At 44.3% G+C, this 19,964-nt stretch overlaps 2 protein-coding genes across 5 annotated transcripts in view; one reads left to right on the forward strand and one right to left on the reverse strand.

The window, feature by feature from the left end:
• CTNNAL1 (catenin alpha like 1) overlaps nt 1-9,349 on the forward strand; it is a 138,566-nt gene extending 129,217 nt beyond the window's left edge. Inside the window, exon 19 of the mRNA XM_084620180.1 lies at nt 9,000-9,349. Coding sequence (XP_084476306.1) covers nt 9,000-9,083 — 84 coding nt within the window. The 3' untranslated portion in view covers nt 9,084-9,349. The remainder of the gene's footprint in view (nt 1-8,999) is intronic.
• ABITRAM (actin binding transcription modulator) overlaps nt 1-14,596 on the reverse strand; it is a 34,957-nt gene extending 20,361 nt beyond the window's left edge. Inside the window, exons 1-2 of one of the 4 annotated variants that reach the window (XM_084620183.1) lie at nt 14,408-14,596; nt 11,041-11,092 (exon numbers count right to left, since the gene is read on the reverse strand). In XM_084620183.1, the coding sequence (XP_084476309.1) occupies nt 11,041-11,092; nt 14,408-14,468 (113 nt within the window). In that variant the 5' untranslated portion in view covers nt 14,469-14,596. The remainder of the gene's footprint in view (nt 1-11,040; nt 11,093-14,407) is intronic. The other 3 variants (XM_084620184.1, XM_084620181.1, XM_084620182.1) reach the window with 3 other exon arrangements.
• Nucleotides 14,597-19,964: the final 5,368 nt, after the last annotated feature.

Genomic DNA, 19,964 nt, shown 5'->3' on the forward strand with positions numbered 1-19,964 from the left:
AGTTAGTTACCTACTGTACTTAAGCTTCATCCCTGGGATTGTTTAGTCTTCTAATATGCAAATAACTGCCTCCCGTAGTAAGTTAGTTCTAAGAAAGGCAATATTTTCTTATTCAACTCAGCTGCTACCAAGGGCATGTCTTCACTCCATGGTTCACTCAGGCTCTTCATGGGGTGTTGCCCCTCACACACAAAACCCAACTTTAGTGGAGAGTTCAACACAGACTACCTGGTTCATCTGGGACTGCAGGCTAAAACTTCTGAACATTTCACTAGGGTTGCTCACCTGTCCCCCCTTTGTAGCGAGCTAAGCCACTCAAGTAAGGCCTCATCTGGAGTAGTGTGTCAAGTTTTGGGCCCCACCCTACAAGAAGCATGTGGATAAATTGGAGAGAGTCCAGTGAAGGGCAACAAAAATGATTAGGGGTCTGGAACACATGATTTATGAGGAGAGGCTGAGGGAACTGGGATTGTTTAGTCTGCAGAAGAGAAGAATGAGGGGGGATTTGATAGCTGCTTTCAACTACCTGAGAGGTGGTTCCAGAGAGGATGGTTCTAGACTATTCTCAGTGGTAGAAGAGGACAGGACAAGGAGTAATGGTCTCAAGTTGCAGTGGGGGAGGTTTAGGTTGGATATTAGGAAAAACTTTTTCACTAAGAGGGTGGTGAAACACTGGAATGTGTTACCTAGGGAGGTTTTTAAGGTCAGGCTTGACAAGCCCTGGCTGGGATGATTTAATTGGGAATTGGTCCTGCTTTGAGCAGGGGGTTGGACTAGATGACCTCCTGAGGTCCCTTCCAACCCTGATATTCTAAGTACTGACAGTCCTCCAATACCTTCCCACAATTCACTAGGAAAGAATGAGAGCAGTGGTCCCCAACGCAGTGCCCACGGGCGCCATTTCTTGCCACTCCTGCTTCTCAGCGGCATTTCGGTGGCAGGGTGTCTGGCGCCCACCAGAGTCTTCTGGGAATAGCAATATACTATTCCCACAAGAAAGGTTAGGGACCACTAAATCAGAGGCTCAGCTTACAACAGAGCAAAGGACAAGGAGGTAAAGCTCCAGAAGTCTTAACACCCACATGGTTAAGTGCACACCAATGCAGAGAGAATAATTCAGCTATGGTTTTGCTGTGTGACTGCTCACACTTGAGTGCCAATCATTCAAGTTAACTTTGCAGTGAAGACACACCCTGTATGTCAACTATACCTGCTTGCTTCCATGACAAGTTTTATATCCATTGCCCCCTTCCTACATTTTAAAATTACAACTGCAGAGCCAGATTCAACCCTCACTTCCACGTGCGCAACTCACTTGAAACTTTGGGGATTGCACAGTTGTATCACTAGCTGGAAACTGGCCTGCAGATCTGTCATCGCTGATACACAATTCATTAAGCATCCATGCTTTATTGTCAGATGGCAGATTGAAATTGCAAAGCAGGTAGTTAAAGCCATCTTTTTACTTGCAAACTGAACGAGTTTTATACAGATGCCATATAAGAACAACTGCAAATAGGAAAAAGAAAAGGAGGACTTGTGGCACCTTAGAGACTAACCAATTTATCTGAGCATGAGCTTTCGTGAGCTACAGCTCACTTCATCGGATGCTTTCATCCTTTTCTTTTTGCGAATACAGACTAACAGGGCTGCTACTCTGAAACCTGCAAATAGGAAATTTCACAGGTCGTTTAAGAGTGAAATCTATCAAACTATTATGACAGCAGTTGCAAACTTGCTCAACTGACAGATCAACCAGAGTCAAGGTATGCTGATTACCTAAATGTCACATCTGCACTGCAATCTATGCTATTTTTAATCTTATATTTTAGTTTTAAGTGATCTTTCCTCAAATGTAACAGCCAGGTTTCCTAGGTGACACTATCACCTCTGTAAGGTATTTCCTTGTTTTACACATAACCATTGAATTTTAGAATGTATTTTAAAGTCAGCAGCTTTATGAGTTCTAGAAAACACTCAGACAGTGAATAGCAGAATAGGACAATATAGTAAAAGTTAAAGAGGCATCAAGGCTATGAAATGAGAGCACAGCTAGCTAAAGTTCTAGAAATGAGTTAATCCCCTTTAATTGGCTAAGTGTTTTGGTACATTTTAAGGAGGAGGAGTTTCTTGGAGCTGACTAAGCTTTATTATAAGAGGGGATGTTTCTCAAATGAGAATCAAATAGACTTTAAATTCACTCTTATCAAGACTAGTAATGTTACAAAACATAATTTTGTATCAAAAATACATTGGAAACTGGAGGCCCTGTGGACTATGATGTACAATTATTGTTTTTTAAAGGCAGATTAAGTCAAAGTACGGTCTAGGCATTATCACCTCGTAGTAATATGCACATATTAAAAGTGAATTGGCTGTGTAACATCAGGCCTAGAGCTAAAAACCTCATTCCCTACAAAAGGAGATGTATACGAGGGTAGTACCCGATACAGAATTATGCTCAGCTTTTGTTTTTAAAAAGTGTTTCTAGCCCTTATGACTAGGGCTGTTGATTTTAATCGCAGTTAACTTGTGTGATTAACTCAAAATTAATCATTATTAAAAAGATTAATCGCACTGTTAAACCATAGAATACCAATTGAAATGTATTAAATATTTTTGGATGTTTTTCTACATTTTCAAATATATTGATTTCAATTACAACACAGAATACAAAATGTACAGTGCTCACTTTATATTTTTTATTACAAATATTTGCACTAACAATTATAAGAAATCCTATTTTTCAGTTCACTTCATACAAGTACTGTAGTGCAGTCTCTATCATGAAAGTGCAACTTACAAATGTAATTTTTTGTTACATTACTGTGCTCAAAAACAGAACAATGTAAAACTTTAGAGCCTACAAGTTCACTCAGTCCTACTTCCTGTTCAGCAAATCGCTAAGAGACAAGTTTGTTTGCATTTACGGGAGATAATGCTGGCCGCTTCTTAGTTACAATGTCACCTGGAAGTGAGAATAGGCGTTTGTATGGCACTGTTGTAGCTGGCGTCAAAAGATATTTACATACCAGATGCGCTCAAGATTTGTATGCCTCTTCATGCTTCAGCCATCATTCCAGAGAACATGCTTCTATGCGGATGACACTCTTTAAAAAATAATGTGTTTATTAAATGTGTGACTGAACTCCTTGGGGCAGAATTTTATGTCTCCTGCTCTGTTTTACCCGCACTCTGCCATATATTTCATGTTACAGCAGTCTTGGATGATGACCCAGCACATGTTGTTCATTTTAAGAACACTTTCACTGCAAATTTGACACCAGTGTGAAATTTCTAAAGATAGCCACAGCACTTGACCCAAGATTTAAGAATCTGAAGTGCCCTCCAAAATCTGAGAAGGATGAGGTGTGGAGCATGTTTTCAGAAGTCTTAAAAGAACAACACTCCAATGCGGAAACTACAGAACTGAACCACCAAAAAAGAAAATCAACCTTCTGATGGTGGCATCTGATTCAGATGATGAAAATGAATATGCATCAGTCCACACTGCTTTGGATCGCTATCCAGCGGAACCCATCATCAGCATGGACTGATGTCCTCTGGAAGGGTGGTTGAAGCATGAAGGGACATCTGAATCTTTAGCGCATCTGGCATGTAAATATCTTGCAATGCCGGCTATAACAATGCCATGCAAACACCTGTTGTCACTTTCAGGTGACATTGTAAACAAGAAGCAGGCAGCATTATCTCCTGCAAATGTAAACAAACTTGTTCAGCCAATCACTCAGACAAACAAGAAATAGGACTGAGTAGACTTGTGGACTCTGCACTCAAAAATAATGTAAAACTTCAGTTATATTTTTGTACATAATTCTATATTTGTAAATTCAGCTTTCATGTTAGAGATTACACTACATTATTTGTATTGGGTGAATTGAAAAATATTTTTTGTCTGTGCAAATATTTGTAATAAATATACAGTGAGCACTGTACACTTTGTACTGTGTGGTAATTGAAATCATTTGAAAAAGTAGAAAACAACCAAAAACATTTAAATAAATGGTATTCTATTATTCTTTAACAGTGCGATTAATCATGATTAATTTTTTTAATCACTTGACAGCCCTACAAACAATATAAAAAAGCAGAAGAATACGTGAAGAGGAACAAACATGTTGTTGTATCACAAAATAAGAGAACTGAGCGGGGCATAGGAGTTGAAGATGTCAGCCATGAAAGACAAGCACAGCCAAGTAACTGAGGATGAACAAACAACATAAAGAATATTCTGAAGAACTGTGCAACCTGCAGAATGCAGTGGATTAAACTGTCCTGGAGACGCTCCCCAGTACAAATAAGGGAGAGCAGGTGCCGGAATTTTTAGGCGAAATAGCAAAGATCTTTATAGAAAGTTAGGAAAAGGTTCTGGGAAACAACAACATAACCACAGAGCTGTTCCACAAGAGAAAATGCTAAGTAAATGGGGGGGAAAGTGAAAATAGTACCAAATCCATAAAGAGAGAAGACTGAATGCAAGAACTATAGAGGAACCAACTTATTGATCATACCAGGAAAAGCATTCACTGAGATGCAGCAGAGGACAACAAAAAGGTATGTGGATGCAGCATCTACGGAGGAATAGGCCAGACTTCAACTAAGAAACTATAATAAAATCAGCTAATTGTGATGAGACATATCAGAGATGTATACAAAACACAACTAAACCTGTTACAACTACTTTATAAACTTCATACAAGCTTTTGATAGTATTTGGCAGAAGGCATTATGGCAAGTTTTGAGAACATATGTATCCCTGAGAAATCAAACTGATAGAAGACATCTACAGCAAGTCAATAAGTGTGGTTAGAAAAGACAAGAAGTTGACGGAATCGTTCAGGATGACTGTAGGAGTGAGACAAGGATGCATGCTGTCACCAGATTTGTTCAGCATGGTACTGGAAGCAGTAATGGCTGTAGCATTGAGAGATTAAACGGAAAGAGTTATGTGGAACAACAGAAAATAACCTTAGATTGGCAGATGTTACTAATCTCGTACCATTGACCAATTAAGATTCACAGAGAATTTGTAGAAGGCAGACAAGGAAAACAGAAAATCCAGATTGAAGATCAGTAGAGATTACAAAAATTATGGCAACTGGAAGACATGAGGAAGAGATAAAGATTAAAGTCAAAGACAAAGAACTAGACCAAGAGGAAAAATATGTACTTTGGAGAACTACTATCAAAGAATGGGAATTATGACGACGACATAAGAAGAATCAGACTAGCTGCTACTGTACTCAGAAAAACTGCAAGATCTGGAAGACTAATGACATGTCAATAGAAATAAAAATTAGTGTATATGAGACAGTGCCATATCAATACCACTCTATGGGTTGGAATGTCTGGAGTATGAGGTAAGCTGAGGAACGAAAGATGTTGACTGCAGAAATGAACTGGCTGAGAGTTTCAGGACAGCGGAAAATAATTTAAGTTATAAGAAAACCGTTAAGACAAGAAATGACACTGTTGCAAAAGATTCAAGACAGACAACTACAATGCTTTGGACATGTGTCAAAACAGACCTGGAAAGTATAACATATCTGGTGATTCACACCCAGAGTGCAAAGAACTAGAAATAGAGGAAGACTGAGGATGTGCTGGATGAACACAGAAGAAAAAGTTTGAGACTAATTAACCTGTGAAGCGTGTACAAGGCAAAAATAGTTGAAAGACTGAATTCAATGCCATCATTACTTCTGAGCCGACAGACTGGAATTGAAGAACAAGAGAAATGGCTTGTGCCACAGAGTACATGGGGCCCTGCTATTAGGAAACCTCAAATACGTAAGGGCATGTCTACGCAACAAAATTTGATCAACCTAAGTTAGATTGATCTACAGCCGCCACAGCAATTAAATCAACTACCCTCCTTTTGCCAGTGGTGCGTGTCTTCACCAAACAGTGCTTGCACCGACTGAAGTGGGGTATTGTGGGGCACTGACAGCTACATGGGGCTCACAGCTGGAGCCCTCCACCCCCCCCAGCACAGAGCACAATTTCACAGCAGGGAGCCTACCACCAGTGAAACTGACATTCTTGTCAGTTTCACAGTTATTATTTCACATTTTGTCTTGGACTCCTGCTGTCAGCCCCTCATCCTGGGGCTAACAGAGCTTGATGGGAATGGGGGGGGGCACCTGCTGTGAGCCCCATACTGGGCTGACAGCCAACAGGAGATTTAAACTGTCTGTTTAAACACTGCATCACCTTAACTACATCGACCTAAGCACTACGCCTCTTGGGGAGGTGGAGTTACTACATCAATATAGTGGGCAACTTACATTAGCAGGAGCACCACTGTAATGTAGACGCTTAAGAGTTAGGTCAGCATAAATAGCCCTACCTCGACCTAACTCTGTAGTGTAAACCAGGCCTAAGCAATACCACCACCTAACTGAGGACTAAAGTCTAGAGAAGAGGCATCTTTGCTTACACGGCTATAAACAAAGTTGATTCTGTTCCTTTACTCATAAAGCATTGCAGGGTGATGAGCAGTGTACTTGAAGACACTCAGTAATGCAGATTTGTAAGTCCAGTGATTCAACTATAATAGAATTGATCTAATGTTTGTATGAATCCTGGAGATGACTATCATAGCTTAAAGGGGTTGAGCTTAATACCCAAGCTCTCTGGTTTTCTTGTCTAAATTTGAGACTCAGTGACAAAAAAATAATTTTTATAACAATAGCATCAAATCTAATAGTTTTAGATGGAGAACATTACACCTCAAGGAAAACAATTAAGCACAGCATGCTGAGAAGGCAATGTTGCCAATGAAGCCATCAATGTGAATAAATGTCAACCTCCTCAGATGTTAGTCAAAGACAACCCACACCAGGGTCGCTGACACTTGAGCCCTAGTGTCTAAGACACCCTTCCTCCTCATCGGAAAGAGGCTCTGACAACTCAAAAGCAACTTTATCTACACAGCTAGAACAGTCTGAGAAAGGCAGTGTTGTAGGGAGCTACTTCAGCGCACCACCAAACTAGGGAAACCAGGGAAAGAATACAGAAATATTGCCAAAGCCACAAGGTCTAGAACCAGCCTGAGCAGCTGCAGTTCCAGTAGGAGCAGCACCTTAGCTGACTGCCATCAGATATTAAGTGAAACAATGTTCTGGGGTACCCAACCCTCGCAGCTGGTCTCAAAATGAGGCCAGCCTGCTAGTATTTTAAAGGGCCAAAAATCTTTGAGACCTAAGGCAGATCCAGCTTCTCCATTAGCATCTGGAGAATAATAATTTTCCTAAAAGTCTGCCTGTGGTAAGATAGATCAATAAGCAAGGCTAAAGTACACTCCTGGGGGAATTCTGTGCCACTGCATAACTTGTGCAGAATTAATGTTCTGCATAGAATTTTGTTGTTCCCCATAGAACTGGTGCTGCAGAGCTGCTGGCTGCCACTAGGGGCCATTGAACCCAGCAGAGTCCAGCTCACAAATACAGGACACTGCTGGGGTAGAGGGGAGGGAAGGGTGCTGGGCAGCTGTGGTTCCTGGCACATCCTGAAGGAAGAAGGCACCATGCAGAAAACTCCATACAAGCCCAAGACTCAGCATTAGGATGTTTTTCCCTTGAATCCTTAGGCTCTGTGCAGTAGGGGCTGTGGGTGTCTGGACTTGGGCCTACCCCACAGCTGGGCTCTGGGGGGTGGGTGTCTGGTCTTGGGGGCACCCTGCAGCTGGGCTCTGGGGGTGCAGGTGTCTGGGGGGTAGAAGGTGTCAGTGTCTGGGCTGGGGCGTGGCACCCTGCAGCTGGGCTCGGGGGTAAGGGGTGTAGGTGCCTGGGCAACCTGCAGCAGGGCTCTGGGGGGCAACTGATGCAGATGTGTGAGCCAAGGAGTGCCCTGCAGCTGGGCAAGGGGATGTGCATGTCTGAGACCAGAGGGGCAGAGTTTTCCCCCTAAAATATGCCCAGGTGGCACATGTGAAAACACCCAAACTGAGGCACCCAACAAAAGCATAACAGAGAAACAGGAACTGGGTTGTCATAGAGGCTTCTTTAACTTCTCTTAACTCTCTCTTTAACTCTGTGTGTATAACAAATGCAAGAAGAGAAATTATTTTTTCCATTTAATGTCATTAAAGCAACACTTTCATCTTGAATGTTAAGTATCCAAGTTGGACAGAAGGCCCTTTAATAGCATGCCTAGTGTTCTTTCTTGGAAGTGTTTTTTTTGTCGTTTGTTTTTTAATGAAGTTACTTTCAGGAAGAGAGACTGGGTGGGCTCAAGAACAGCAAAGTGGGCTCCCCTCTCTATGCACATATGTGTCTGCCTGCTCTTCAGCAGCAGCGTAACTCCTCTCTGGGAATTGCAGAGGAGTCCCTGCAAGTAAAGAATTCCCCACTCCTTTCCTCCCCACGACCCCACCCCACTAATCCCTGCTTCATATAGGGATCTGGAGGCTTCTCTCTGTGAACTCCCTGCTTCAGAGAGAGAAGAGGGCTTCCAGGCCTTCACGGACTTCTGTTACTCCCCAGCCCCATTCATGAGGATAGTGACTGAAGAAAGGGATTGTGTGAAACCCAATGTTTCAGTCCTGTTGAAGAATCTAGGGAGTACATGGAGCTCCCCATCCCCTTGCTCAGGAACTTGGAGAGGAAGAGGTTCTTCACTTTGGAGGAAGCCACAAGTACCAAAGAGTTTTAGAAGTAGGAATAAATAGCTCCTAATCCAATTTTAAAAGATTAGCTGAATCACTAGATTATTAATAGGTTTCAAAGTAGCAGCCGTGTTAGTCTGTATTCGCAAAAAGAAAAGGAGGACTTGTGGCACCTTAGAGACTAACCAATTTATTAGAGCATAAGCTTTCGTAGCTCACGAAAGCTTATGCTCTAATAAATTGGTTAGTCTCTAAGGTGCCACAAGTCCTCCTTTTCTTTTTACTAGATTATTAATGTAATCTGTACAAAGCTGAGTATGAACGAATATGACTGTTTTCTACTTTATTATCAGCCTTATGATTTTTACAGGACCGGAAGATCAGAGTTGCAAGCAGACAAAGGAACAGCAGGAGTCTTCAACAGTTGTTCAATGTGACCAGTAAAGGATTTTAAAAGAGGATGCGTATCCCTTTTGCTCTTTGTGTTGTAAGAAACAAGACTGAAATGAGGTTTTCTGCTGTGTATTTTTCTAAATTTCTTGATTTGTACCCAAGAAAAATCAGGAACATTAAGTCTATTCTTCCCTATTGTGCTGGAAGCCTTCAGAGATGTTTATTGTCAACTCTCACACCTTAACTGGAGGGAGAAATAAATCAACAAGATACATCTTTCTTACAAATGTTTATGGTGTTAAATGAATTAAACAAAACAAAGTTGAATCTCTTGCCCTCAATTACTCAGCTTGCAGTGACTTATTAACCATTTAGATTGTGGCTGTGCCCAAGATGTGCTTGGTACATGTCCTTTGTAATGTTAATTTTACAAGTTGAAGTAACCATAAAATGTTCCAGGGTAGACATGACCTGGTGCTCTAATATTTGAAAAGAATCAGAAAAAAAACAAAACAGCCTTTTTGAATGAAGCTGGGCATTTTTTATACTTGAAAGAAACAAAATAGGACCCAAGACCAATATCCTCCCACCCTGGAAGGTATAGTTTTTTTTCTCATTTAATATGACTTAATACTTCCACTTTTTGTCAGAATCAGAGACCCAATCATAATAGTAGAGCATAGACTGCTTCTAAAACTAAGTGTTCCCTGTGTGTCTTCCCGTAGTACTGATCTTCATGTCCTGATAGGCACCATTCAGATGCCTTCCTTGGTCTGACCCAGTATGGCCATTCTTATGTTCCTTACTACAATTGTAGCCTCAAGAGATTACACAGCTTCTCAATTCACATTAATCAAAGTTTTAAAATACATTCCAATCTTTTTAAATCTGCTTTAAAAAAATTTTTAATTTAAGATAAAGTCAGTAGGTTTCCTTTAAAAAAACAGGCCTCATTGGAAAGTGGCATCATGGGACTCAATGTCATCTTAGTGATTTTTATACATATTACTAAAACTTTTACAAGTTACAATAATTTTACAGGTACCCACCCTGCAAACCTTGCCTGGGCTCTGAAACTCAAGTTATGTTCTGCCTTCTCATGCATAAATCGCTAGTAGTAGAGGTTCTGCAGGCAATGAGTAGCCCTATGGGTTAACAACTGTAATTTTGTACTCAGTTCTGTTGAGAATGCAGAAGGAATTGAATCCAACTTATACTCCAAGTTGTGCTGACTACAGGACTAACAGAACTACAAACTTAGCAACTAGTTTAAGCAGACGCAATTCCAAATGCACAAAAAGAGAGCTGCTGAGTACCCTGATAACATTCTTACCCAATGATTTTCATGGTAAAACCGCATTTTAAAAATGGGAGGCCATTTGTTCATATTGCAACTTACAGGAGACATACTCAGCAACATGACTAAAAAATTTTAAAATGAGACTTATATTACAAAATAATTCCTTAAACGTTTTTGGCCCAAATGCTGTCAACTAGAGTCAGAGTAGGTATATTGTGACCAAATATAAAAACCATCATAATATCTTCTGATACTAAAATATTTTGGACTTTTTTTAAATAAGACAAGATACTTTACATTTACATATTACAACCATCAGAAATTAAAATTAACTAATCTAGTAATTTGCATTTCACTAGACTGATGAATTTCAGTTTTAGGTTATCATACACTAGCAAAATACATACTCCAAATTTAAACCATCAAATGGAAATGTTTTAATAAAAAGGCTTGTTGAAAAAATTTCAAAAATTCTCATTCATATTAGGTTTTCTAATATTAAAACCTAAATATTGTGTCTAATTTACTTAGCTATGTACTTAGGGTAACTAAAGTGTTAATAAAGAAGCTATCAAAGAACGATGGTGCTTACTCTGAAATATAGAAAACCCAAATATCATCCTTTCAGTGTTGAAAACATTAGCTCTCTATTAAAGATGTGTTTTCAAACTAGTAGTGCAAAACAAATATCCTAAGAATTTAACCAGATTTTACTTACCTATTAGAATGCTGCAATATACAGTGGTCCTCACATAGATTACCCTTAACATCTGTAAAAAAGAACCAAAACCAATCACTACACTAAGCTAGAAACATGCAAGAACCAATACACTGAAATATATTTCTGCATACTAAGATGGATTTATAGTTCATGAAGAAGGTTCCTACACACTTCAGTGATGAAGAGCAATCTCTGTGCCTCAGTTCTCCCATCTGTAGAACAGGAGTCATATTTTTCTCCTTTGTAAAAGCTGTGGCAGACCCACCCCCAGAAACCTCCCCCAGATGCAAGAAGCTCAGCATCCTTCCCTGCTTCCTGCCCCCACCACTCCTCAACTGTGGGGGTGAGGAGTCACCGTACAGAGAGCTGCTCCCCAATCCACCCAACTCCCTTGCATCTGGACCTCCCATACCCAGATACCCCTGCCACGCCTCAGCAGGTACATCCAGAACCCCCCTAGCCCTCCATACCCAAACCCCACCCCATTGAACCTCAACCCCTGCACCTGGAGCCCTCTGCACCCAGACCCCCTGCCTCCAAACCCCCAGACCACCCCCCACTGAGCTCCTTGCACTCAAACCCCAACTCTGATGTCCCTTCCCCTGCACCACCCTGAGCCCCCACACCACTGACCCCCAACTAGTTGTACCCAGACCCCTGCCCCACCAAGCCCCATTCTCCCAGCAACCAGACCCCACTGCTGAGCCCCAACCAGCTTCACCTGGAAGCCTTTGCAGAGTCCCATTGCCCCTGCACCTGGAACCTCCCTCTCCCCACCCCGAGCCTCAGTGCATCCACACCTACATCCCCCACTGAGCTGCCTGCACCCAGATTGTCCCACACAGAATACTCTCACCCCACACCTAGATTCCCCCCACACTTGGATCCTGCCTGGTTGAGCCTGCCTACCCCACCCCTGGTGTGCCTGGAGCAGAGGGGCAGGGTCCCAGGGCATTTCTTGGGCAGATCCAGGCCCTGTGCTGTGTCAGGATCGAGTGCAGCCTCACCACCGAGTCTGTGTCCCAGGGGCGGGGGGAGCAGTTGGGTGATCTTCCACCTTCAGCAAGCCAGTGGCCTGTGCTCCCCACTGCCATGCCAGAACCTCTGCATTTATTTATTGACAAAACTTGCAAAATTTTAAAATATTGTGGAGAGAATTTTTAATTTTTGGTGCAGAATTTCCTCAGGAGTACTACAATAACTCCCCACTTAACGTCCTCTCGCTTAACATTGTTTCCATCTTACATCCCTGCTCAATTACAGAACATGCTTCATTTAAAGTTGTGCAATGCTTCACAAAAACATCCTCTGGCTGCCTGCTTTGTCCACAGCAAACAGCCCTCCTATCAGCTCCTCTACGCCCGCCCCCACAGCGCTTCCCACCCTCCTGCAGACCGCATGGATCAGCGCCTTCTCCCTCCTTCCCCCCACCTCCTGCCCACGGCAATCAGCTGGCTTGCAGCAACCACCACGTAGCCAGGTGGAGAGAACAGGGGGAGCGATCCAAAAAAAAAAGCACCACCCACTGTGTCGCATTTACTCACCCAGTGGCGCTCAGGCGGCGGGCCCTCACTCACTCCTGGTGTCTTCGGCTGCACTGAAGGTCCCGCCGAAGACCCAGAGCACCGCTGGGGTGAGTAAAAGCGCCGCAGCAGGTGGCGCCTTTTTTTTTGGATCACTCCTCCTGTTCCCTCAATAGGTGAAAATTTAAAAGGCGCCAAGGCATTGACAAGGCACCACCTGTGCTCAATGGGGGAGCGCCGCTGCCCCGCTCCCCCCCCAGCTACGCTACTGGCTTGCAGTGTTCAGGATGGAGGGGGGAGGAGCAAGGATGCGGTGTGCCTCCTGCCTCCCTCCCCTGCCTCCTACCTGCGGAAATCAGCTGGTATGCAGCATTCAGGAAGCAGGGGAGGGAAGGGGAGCCTGCGCACTGTGTCCTGGCTCCTCTCCCCTGCCTCCTGAACGCTGCAAGCCAGCTGATTGCTGCGGGCAGGGGGAAGGAGCTAGGACATGGCGTGAGGAGTAAATGGGAAGGGGGGGGAGAAGAAGCGGGTTAAGGGTGGGGGCTTGGGGGATGAGGTGGAGTGGGCAGGCCAGCCAAGGGTTAAGCCCCCTGCCTCTGGTGCTTGCAGAGTAGGGGAAGCTGCCACTGTGCTTCTCCTAGCCTACAGCACCTTCAGCCTCCTTGCCTGCCTCATTGTCTCCAGTGCCTGTGGGCTGTGCCTGTGTGGGATAAGGCGGGGGCACCTCCCCACTATAATACTATATGGCAAAAAAAAAAAATTCCCTGGAACCTAACCCCCCCCTCATTTACATTCATTTTTATGAGGAAATTGGATTCGCTTAACATAGTTTCACTTAAAATTGCATTTTTCAGGAACATAACTACAACATTAAGCGAGGAGTTACTGTACTTGTATTCTCACAGCATCTCGCAGCTCCAGTGACAGACCACCACCTCACGGCACTAGCTGATGTACAACACAGAACAAAGAGGCAGCCCTGCAGGCCCAAGGAGTTTACAATCTAAGTATAAAACAAGAGACAACAGACGGATACTACAGGCAGACTAGCAAATGAGTCCTAGAAAACCAGGAGACAACATTGGTCAGCATGAAAGGCAGCTGTCTCAGCACATCAGCAGGGAGTGTTTTCTTACCCAAATAGTTAAATATGCAATCCTTAATGCGGGCTCTGGTAGACTGGTACACAGCTGCCTTATAATGCTGACTTTTATTCTCTTCAGTTTACTGGAATAAGCTGTCCTGGCACAAGGCACCTCTGTACCCAGATAACTGCATCTACACAAGGAAGTGACCCTGCTTCGACTACATTCGTTTCACACTGATGCCCTTAAAGTGACTGCACAGACCAGCCCTCACACGACCAGGGAAGTATGTACAACACAGAGCCACGCACCACCCGTCCCGCATCACACAAAACCCGTCCCCCCCCCGGCTCACTGGGGCTTTCCACGGTGCGGCCTGGCTCACCCAGGGCGGCAGGCTACAGCCTGAGCGGGGCTTTCACGCCAGCCGCGAGCTCAGCCCCTTGGCAGGGAGGAGAGCGGCTAAGCCGGGTACGAGCTGACAGCCCGGCCGCGGCCAGACCCGCCGGGAGCCGCAGCGCACCCGCGGGCGAGGGCCGGGCTCCGCACAGGAGCGGGTCGCGCCCGGCGGGCTCTGCACGGGAAGGAGGCGGACCCTGGGCCGAGCTCTGCCACCAGCCCCCTCCCCCGGGCGGGGTTCGGGCAGGCCCGGCCCGGCCCGGCCCGGCCCATCCCCCCGTTACAGGGATTGGCCCCGTTCCCGCGCGACCCCCCGCCCGGCCTCTCCACAGCCCCCGCGGGGGGAGGGGCGGGTACCTGGCTTGTACCAGCGCGTGAAGTACCGCTCCGTCACCCCTGGCGTCACCGCCGCCGCCATGCCCGCTCGCACCTGGCGGCGGGCGCCTCCCCCTCCAGTCACGGGGTCACCGCGAGCCAATCAGCGCGCGAGTCCCTTCCTGGATTGCGTCCAGGCGGCGGCGGCGGGAGGGGCTCCTGCCCCTAGGCGGGAAGAGCCGCCCCTCGCTCGGCGCCGCTGAGACACGTGCGATGGGCGGTGACCTGCCAGCACGTGGCTTCTCACCCGCAGCCGCGAGAACGGCTCGCGCTCCCCGCTGGGCGGTTACGCGCCTGCTCCAAGCTCATTCCCGCCCTGCCGGCGGCGCGTAACCGGCCTGAGCGGTTAAACAGCGCGCCACGAGGGGCCTGAGCGGAAATCCCTGTCGGCTGCAGCGTTCTCCATGAATCGGGGCCTGGGAAGAGGCGCCCTTGGGATAGCCTCCCGTGCACGTGCGTGTTCCGCACAGACACGCCCAGCCCCTGTGCACACTGGGTGCGTGTCACGCACGGTCCCACACAAGGGTGGGTGTGCGTGATGCTAATGCACAGTCACACACCACACGCACACACTGGGTATGTGTCACGCACAGTCACACGCGCCGGTGTGTGTAGGGCCCTACCAAATTCATGGCCATGAAAAACGCATCATAGAGTCAGGGCTGGATTAAGGTTACGAGGGGTCTAAGGTTAACAGGAGGGAAGGGCCTAAGTATGAAATTACATATTGCAAAAAAAAATAATGAAGTCATCAAACATTTCTCTAGATGCATATTTACATATTATTTATTTATGTAAAATTAACAAGTGTATTCTAATCTCGCTACACTCAGTCCTTCAAACAGATACTTCTGAGTAAGAGGTAGAATGAAGGATGCTACGCTGCCCTTCTCTTAGGCAGAGGTGAAAGTAAGCCAGCAGCTGGAGCCCGGGGCCCTTTAAATCGCTGCCTGAGCCCAGGGTAGCAGTGGTGGCCCGGAGCTCCAGTGGCTATTTAAAGAGCCGGAGCCCCAGGCCCTTTAAATCACTGCCGGAGCCGTGGGGAAGTGGTGATAGCAGGGAGCCCTGGGCCATTTAAATCACCACCTGGCCGCGCTGAAGGGCTGGCTACGGGAGTCTAGCTACAGCCCCGCCTCTTCTGCCCGAGAGTCCACCCCCACCTTGCTCAGAACCTCGGCTGCTGTGCGTCCCTTAAGTTATTTTCACCCCTGCTCTTAGGCCTCCTTCTTCCTAGGTAGTGGAGTGCTAGTCATACATACGCTGGGTACATGTGAAGTTGCGCACAGCACACACACTATGTTCATGTAATGTACAGTCCCACACAGCATACACACACTGGGTTCATGTCACATAGAGTCGCACACCGTACACGCACTATGCTGTCACACATAACGTACACACTACAAACAATGTATAGACTACAGAGCATGTACACACTCAACTACACATAGCGTACACACACAATACAGACTGTACACTACACACAGCATATACTCCCTGTACACATACAAATATACAGTAAATACAAATACAGTGTGCACACCAGACACAGCATATACATCCAAAATGTAACACTGTACAATGTGTGTGTGTGTGTGTGTGTGTGTGCAATGAAGGAGTACTGCAGAAAAGGACCAGGGGGTTATAGTAGATCACAAACTAACCATGTCAGCAATGTAACACTGTTGCAAAAAAAAAGTGAACATCACTATGGGATATATTAGCAAGACTGTTGCAAGCAAGACACCAGAAGTAATTCTTCCACTCTGCTCACCGCTGATAAGGCCTTAGCGAATACTGTGTGCAGTTCTGGGCACCACTCTGCGGAAAGGATGTGAACAAATTGGAGAAAGTCCAGAAGAGAGGAACAGAATCATTAAAGCTCTAGAAAACATGACCTGTGGGAAAAGATTGACAAAACTTGGGGGGTTTTTTAGTCTGGAGACGAGAAAACAGACAGGGGACAGGATAGCAGTCTTTAAATACATAAAAAGTTGTTATTAAAGAGAAGGATGATAAATTGTTCTTACCCACTGGGGACAGGATAAAAAGTAATAGCTTTAAATTGAAGCAAGGGAGATTTAGGTTAAATATTAGGAAAAATTTCCTAATTGTAAGGATTTTTAAGCACTGGAACACATTACCTAGGGAGGTTGTGGAATCTCCATTATTGGAGATTTTTTTAGAACAGGTTGGACAAACATTTGTCAGGAATGCTCTAGGTAATACTTAGTCCTGTGTGTCAGTGTAAGGACTGGACTAGATGACCTATTGAGGTCCCCTACAGATCTATATTTCTGTGAGTCTAGAATGTAAGTGCAATGTATGCACTGTTCACACAGTGTACACACTATTCCCACTCACAAGATATGCACACAATGTGCACACTATACACACAATGTTCACAGAATGTACATTCATATGCAGTGTACACAGAGCAAATACAATCCCTCCAGAGATATTTGCAGTAACCTGGATTGGTTCCCCCTGGCGCTCCCAATGCTGTCAGCTCCAAGTTGCTCCAGTTCCTAGCTTCTATTTGCACTATTATGTGGTGGATGAAACAATAATAATTGTGTGGCCATCTAGACAGGGGTGACCATGCTCAGCGATCAGTAACCTGGGATCATGAGGCAGCCCTGCCTGCTTGACCTCTTTGAACAGTCACAGACCAAGTGGCCCATGGGGCGAGGTGGATATGATGCTCTTTGTAACATGTCATTGATGTGTCACAAAACCTGACTGGAAAAGTGAATTCAGACCAGCCTGTACGCAGGCATTGTCATGTGAATATGGCCCGCTGATTGGCTCTAAGCAAAAGGGAGCACACAGTGAGAAGTGCTGCATTTTATTGTGTTGGTGCCCACTGCAAGGGTGGATGTCATGTTTTCACTCCTTCTTGATAAGGGAAGGGGAATAGCCTGTCCATGAGACTCATAGACCCTATTCACATCTGACGAACTTAAAAACACCATTGAGGACACTTGCAGTCACTAGTCTTTTTTTTCCCCCTGCTACACCTTCATCGTGTTAACTTGACATATCTTCTATCTCACAGATTTTATTATGTAATCCTATAGGCCTTAGATGCATTATCTTTTATAATTAGCTGATGGTAGGGCCTCTGCTTTGTTTTTCTCCACACGATCTCCTTAGCTACAGTCTTCTTATCATCTGAAATGGGAAGGGGTATTTGGCTGAGTAAATTTGCTGAAGGAAAATTGGTCAGTTGCATGATTTGTGGTACAACAGAACCACTAACCCAGGAACCTATCCTTGCAACAAAGTCCATTGCCAACTGTGTCCACATATCTATTCAGGGGACACCATCATAGGGCCTAATCACATCAGCCACACTATCAGAAGCTCATTCACCTGCACATCTACCAATGTGATGTGTGCCATCATGTGCCAGCAATGCCCCTCTGCCATGTACATTGGCCAAACTGGACAGTCTCTTCGTAAAAGAATAAATGGACACAAATCAGACGTCAAGAATTATAACATTCAAACACCAGTCGGAGAACACTTCAGTCTCTCTGGTCACTTGATTACAGACCTAAAAGTGGCAATTCTTCAACAAAAAAACTTCAAAAACAGACTCCAACGAGAGACTGGTGAATTGGAATTAAATTGCAAACTGGACACAATTAACTTAGGCTTGAATAAAGACTGGGAGTGGATGGGGTCATTACACAAAGCAAAACTATTTCCCCATGTTTGTATGTTTATTCCCTCCCCCCACCCCACTGTTCCTCAGACATTCTTGTCAACTGCTGGAAATGGCCCACATTGATTATCACTACAAAATGTTCCCCCCCACCCCTGCTTTCCTGCTGGTAATAGCTCACCTTACCTGATCACTCTCATTTCATGTTCATGAACATCCATTGTTTCATGTTCCCTATGTATATAAATCTCCGCACTGTATTTTCCACTGAATGCATCCAATTAAGTGAGCTGTAGCTCACGAAAGCTTATGCTCAAATAAATTTGTTAGTCTCTAAGGTGCCACAGATACTCCTTTTCTTAAAGCTTATACTGTATTCAGTAGATGCTGAAAAAAGATTACGTGAAGAAGAGCAGAGGAGAGGAAATGTATGACAGAACAGCCTTCTAAATACCTTTGCATACTTCCCATACACAGGTCTCAGGGTATAGGCCTAGATGCTAACATAACCAGTCAGGCGTATTTCTGTATCCAGATAGACAACTTTTCAACATTTACTTCTTGCTTGGTACATCTTCTGAAAAATATAGTTAGTTTTTGTCACACAATTGCTCATCTGAAACAGATGCATGCTGTACAGTTGTCAAATTAGGTCAGTTGGAATAAGAGTAATTTCAGAATATTATGTATGAGATTTTAAATGGCTTGGGGAATATGGAGTGAATATTTCACCTTAAATGGAGTTAGTTTTAAGATTACTTAAAAACTAATCCCAGAATGAAGATTCTCTCTCTCTCCAAATGAGTGAAACCTAGCAAATATACATACTAGTTGGGCAAAACATGACCTTGTGACCTTTTGGCTATCTAGCATTCCTCCAACTGCAGCAATTACTGAACACAATGAACCTGATTCTCCATTGACTTCAGTAAAGTGTCTCCCAATTTCCACGTCTGAGTAAGGGGTAAAATCAGGTCCAATAAGATTTTTTTAACATTAAATGTAAGTGTTTCTAAAGCTTCTCAAAGTAGTGTAATCCTAATTTTCAGTTTTAAAAGAAAATTATATAATAAACTGTCTTTTTGCCCAAATCCCCCCTGCAAAAAAAGTCTGTGGTAATAAATGAATTAAATTTCACTATCTCGAATGCACAGCAAAACCTAAATTCAGCTGACATGGTGGTTTTGACCAAGGAAATAGAGCCACGCTTAGAGTTATCAGAACAAAAAGATGTTCACTCATCTGAATGGATTTTGACATGGTGAAGATGTTTCACATGCCACAGACAGGTTATAGTACACAGACAGGTCTGTCACGGGCTGGTGTATTTCAGCCTCTGGATCACAAGTCAGTTGACCTGTCTAGGATGACATCTGTCAGGAATGCTCTTGACTCCTGCTACCAATCCTCCTTCACACTGGGGCACGACTACTTAATTTTCATCTTAGTCTGTCACATTTACTGCCATGATTAGCACACGATATCACAGAATATAACTAGTCAAGCTTAAAGTAAAACAGACAGAAACCAACAATAAGAATAGGAAAGCAAGAAAATAGTGGCGAAGTAGTTACACACAAGGAAGTGCACAGCAGGAATCTTAAAGACCAGAGGTTGCTTAGAATCCAGTTGATGGCCTGATATTCTAGAATCTAACTGGTTCATTTGTGATCCAGAGGTATAGGAGTATTCCCACAGACTTCATAGCAAAGGTGTTGGCTGAGGGTGAGGTGAGGATTTTCAGGATCCTAAAAAATGTTAGTGATGTGTTCCTCTAAAATTTTGGTGTGGCATGGTCAAGCATTGCTGTTTCATCAGGCTGATTAGTTGAAAACAAAATATGATGGTCCAAACATAGGCATTTTTTTT

Source organism: Lepidochelys olivacea (assembly GCF_965140295.1).
Source record: "Lepidochelys olivacea isolate rLepOli2 genome assembly, chromosome: 2".
NCBI classification, from domain to species: domain Eukaryota; kingdom Metazoa; phylum Chordata; order Testudines; family Cheloniidae; genus Lepidochelys; species Lepidochelys olivacea.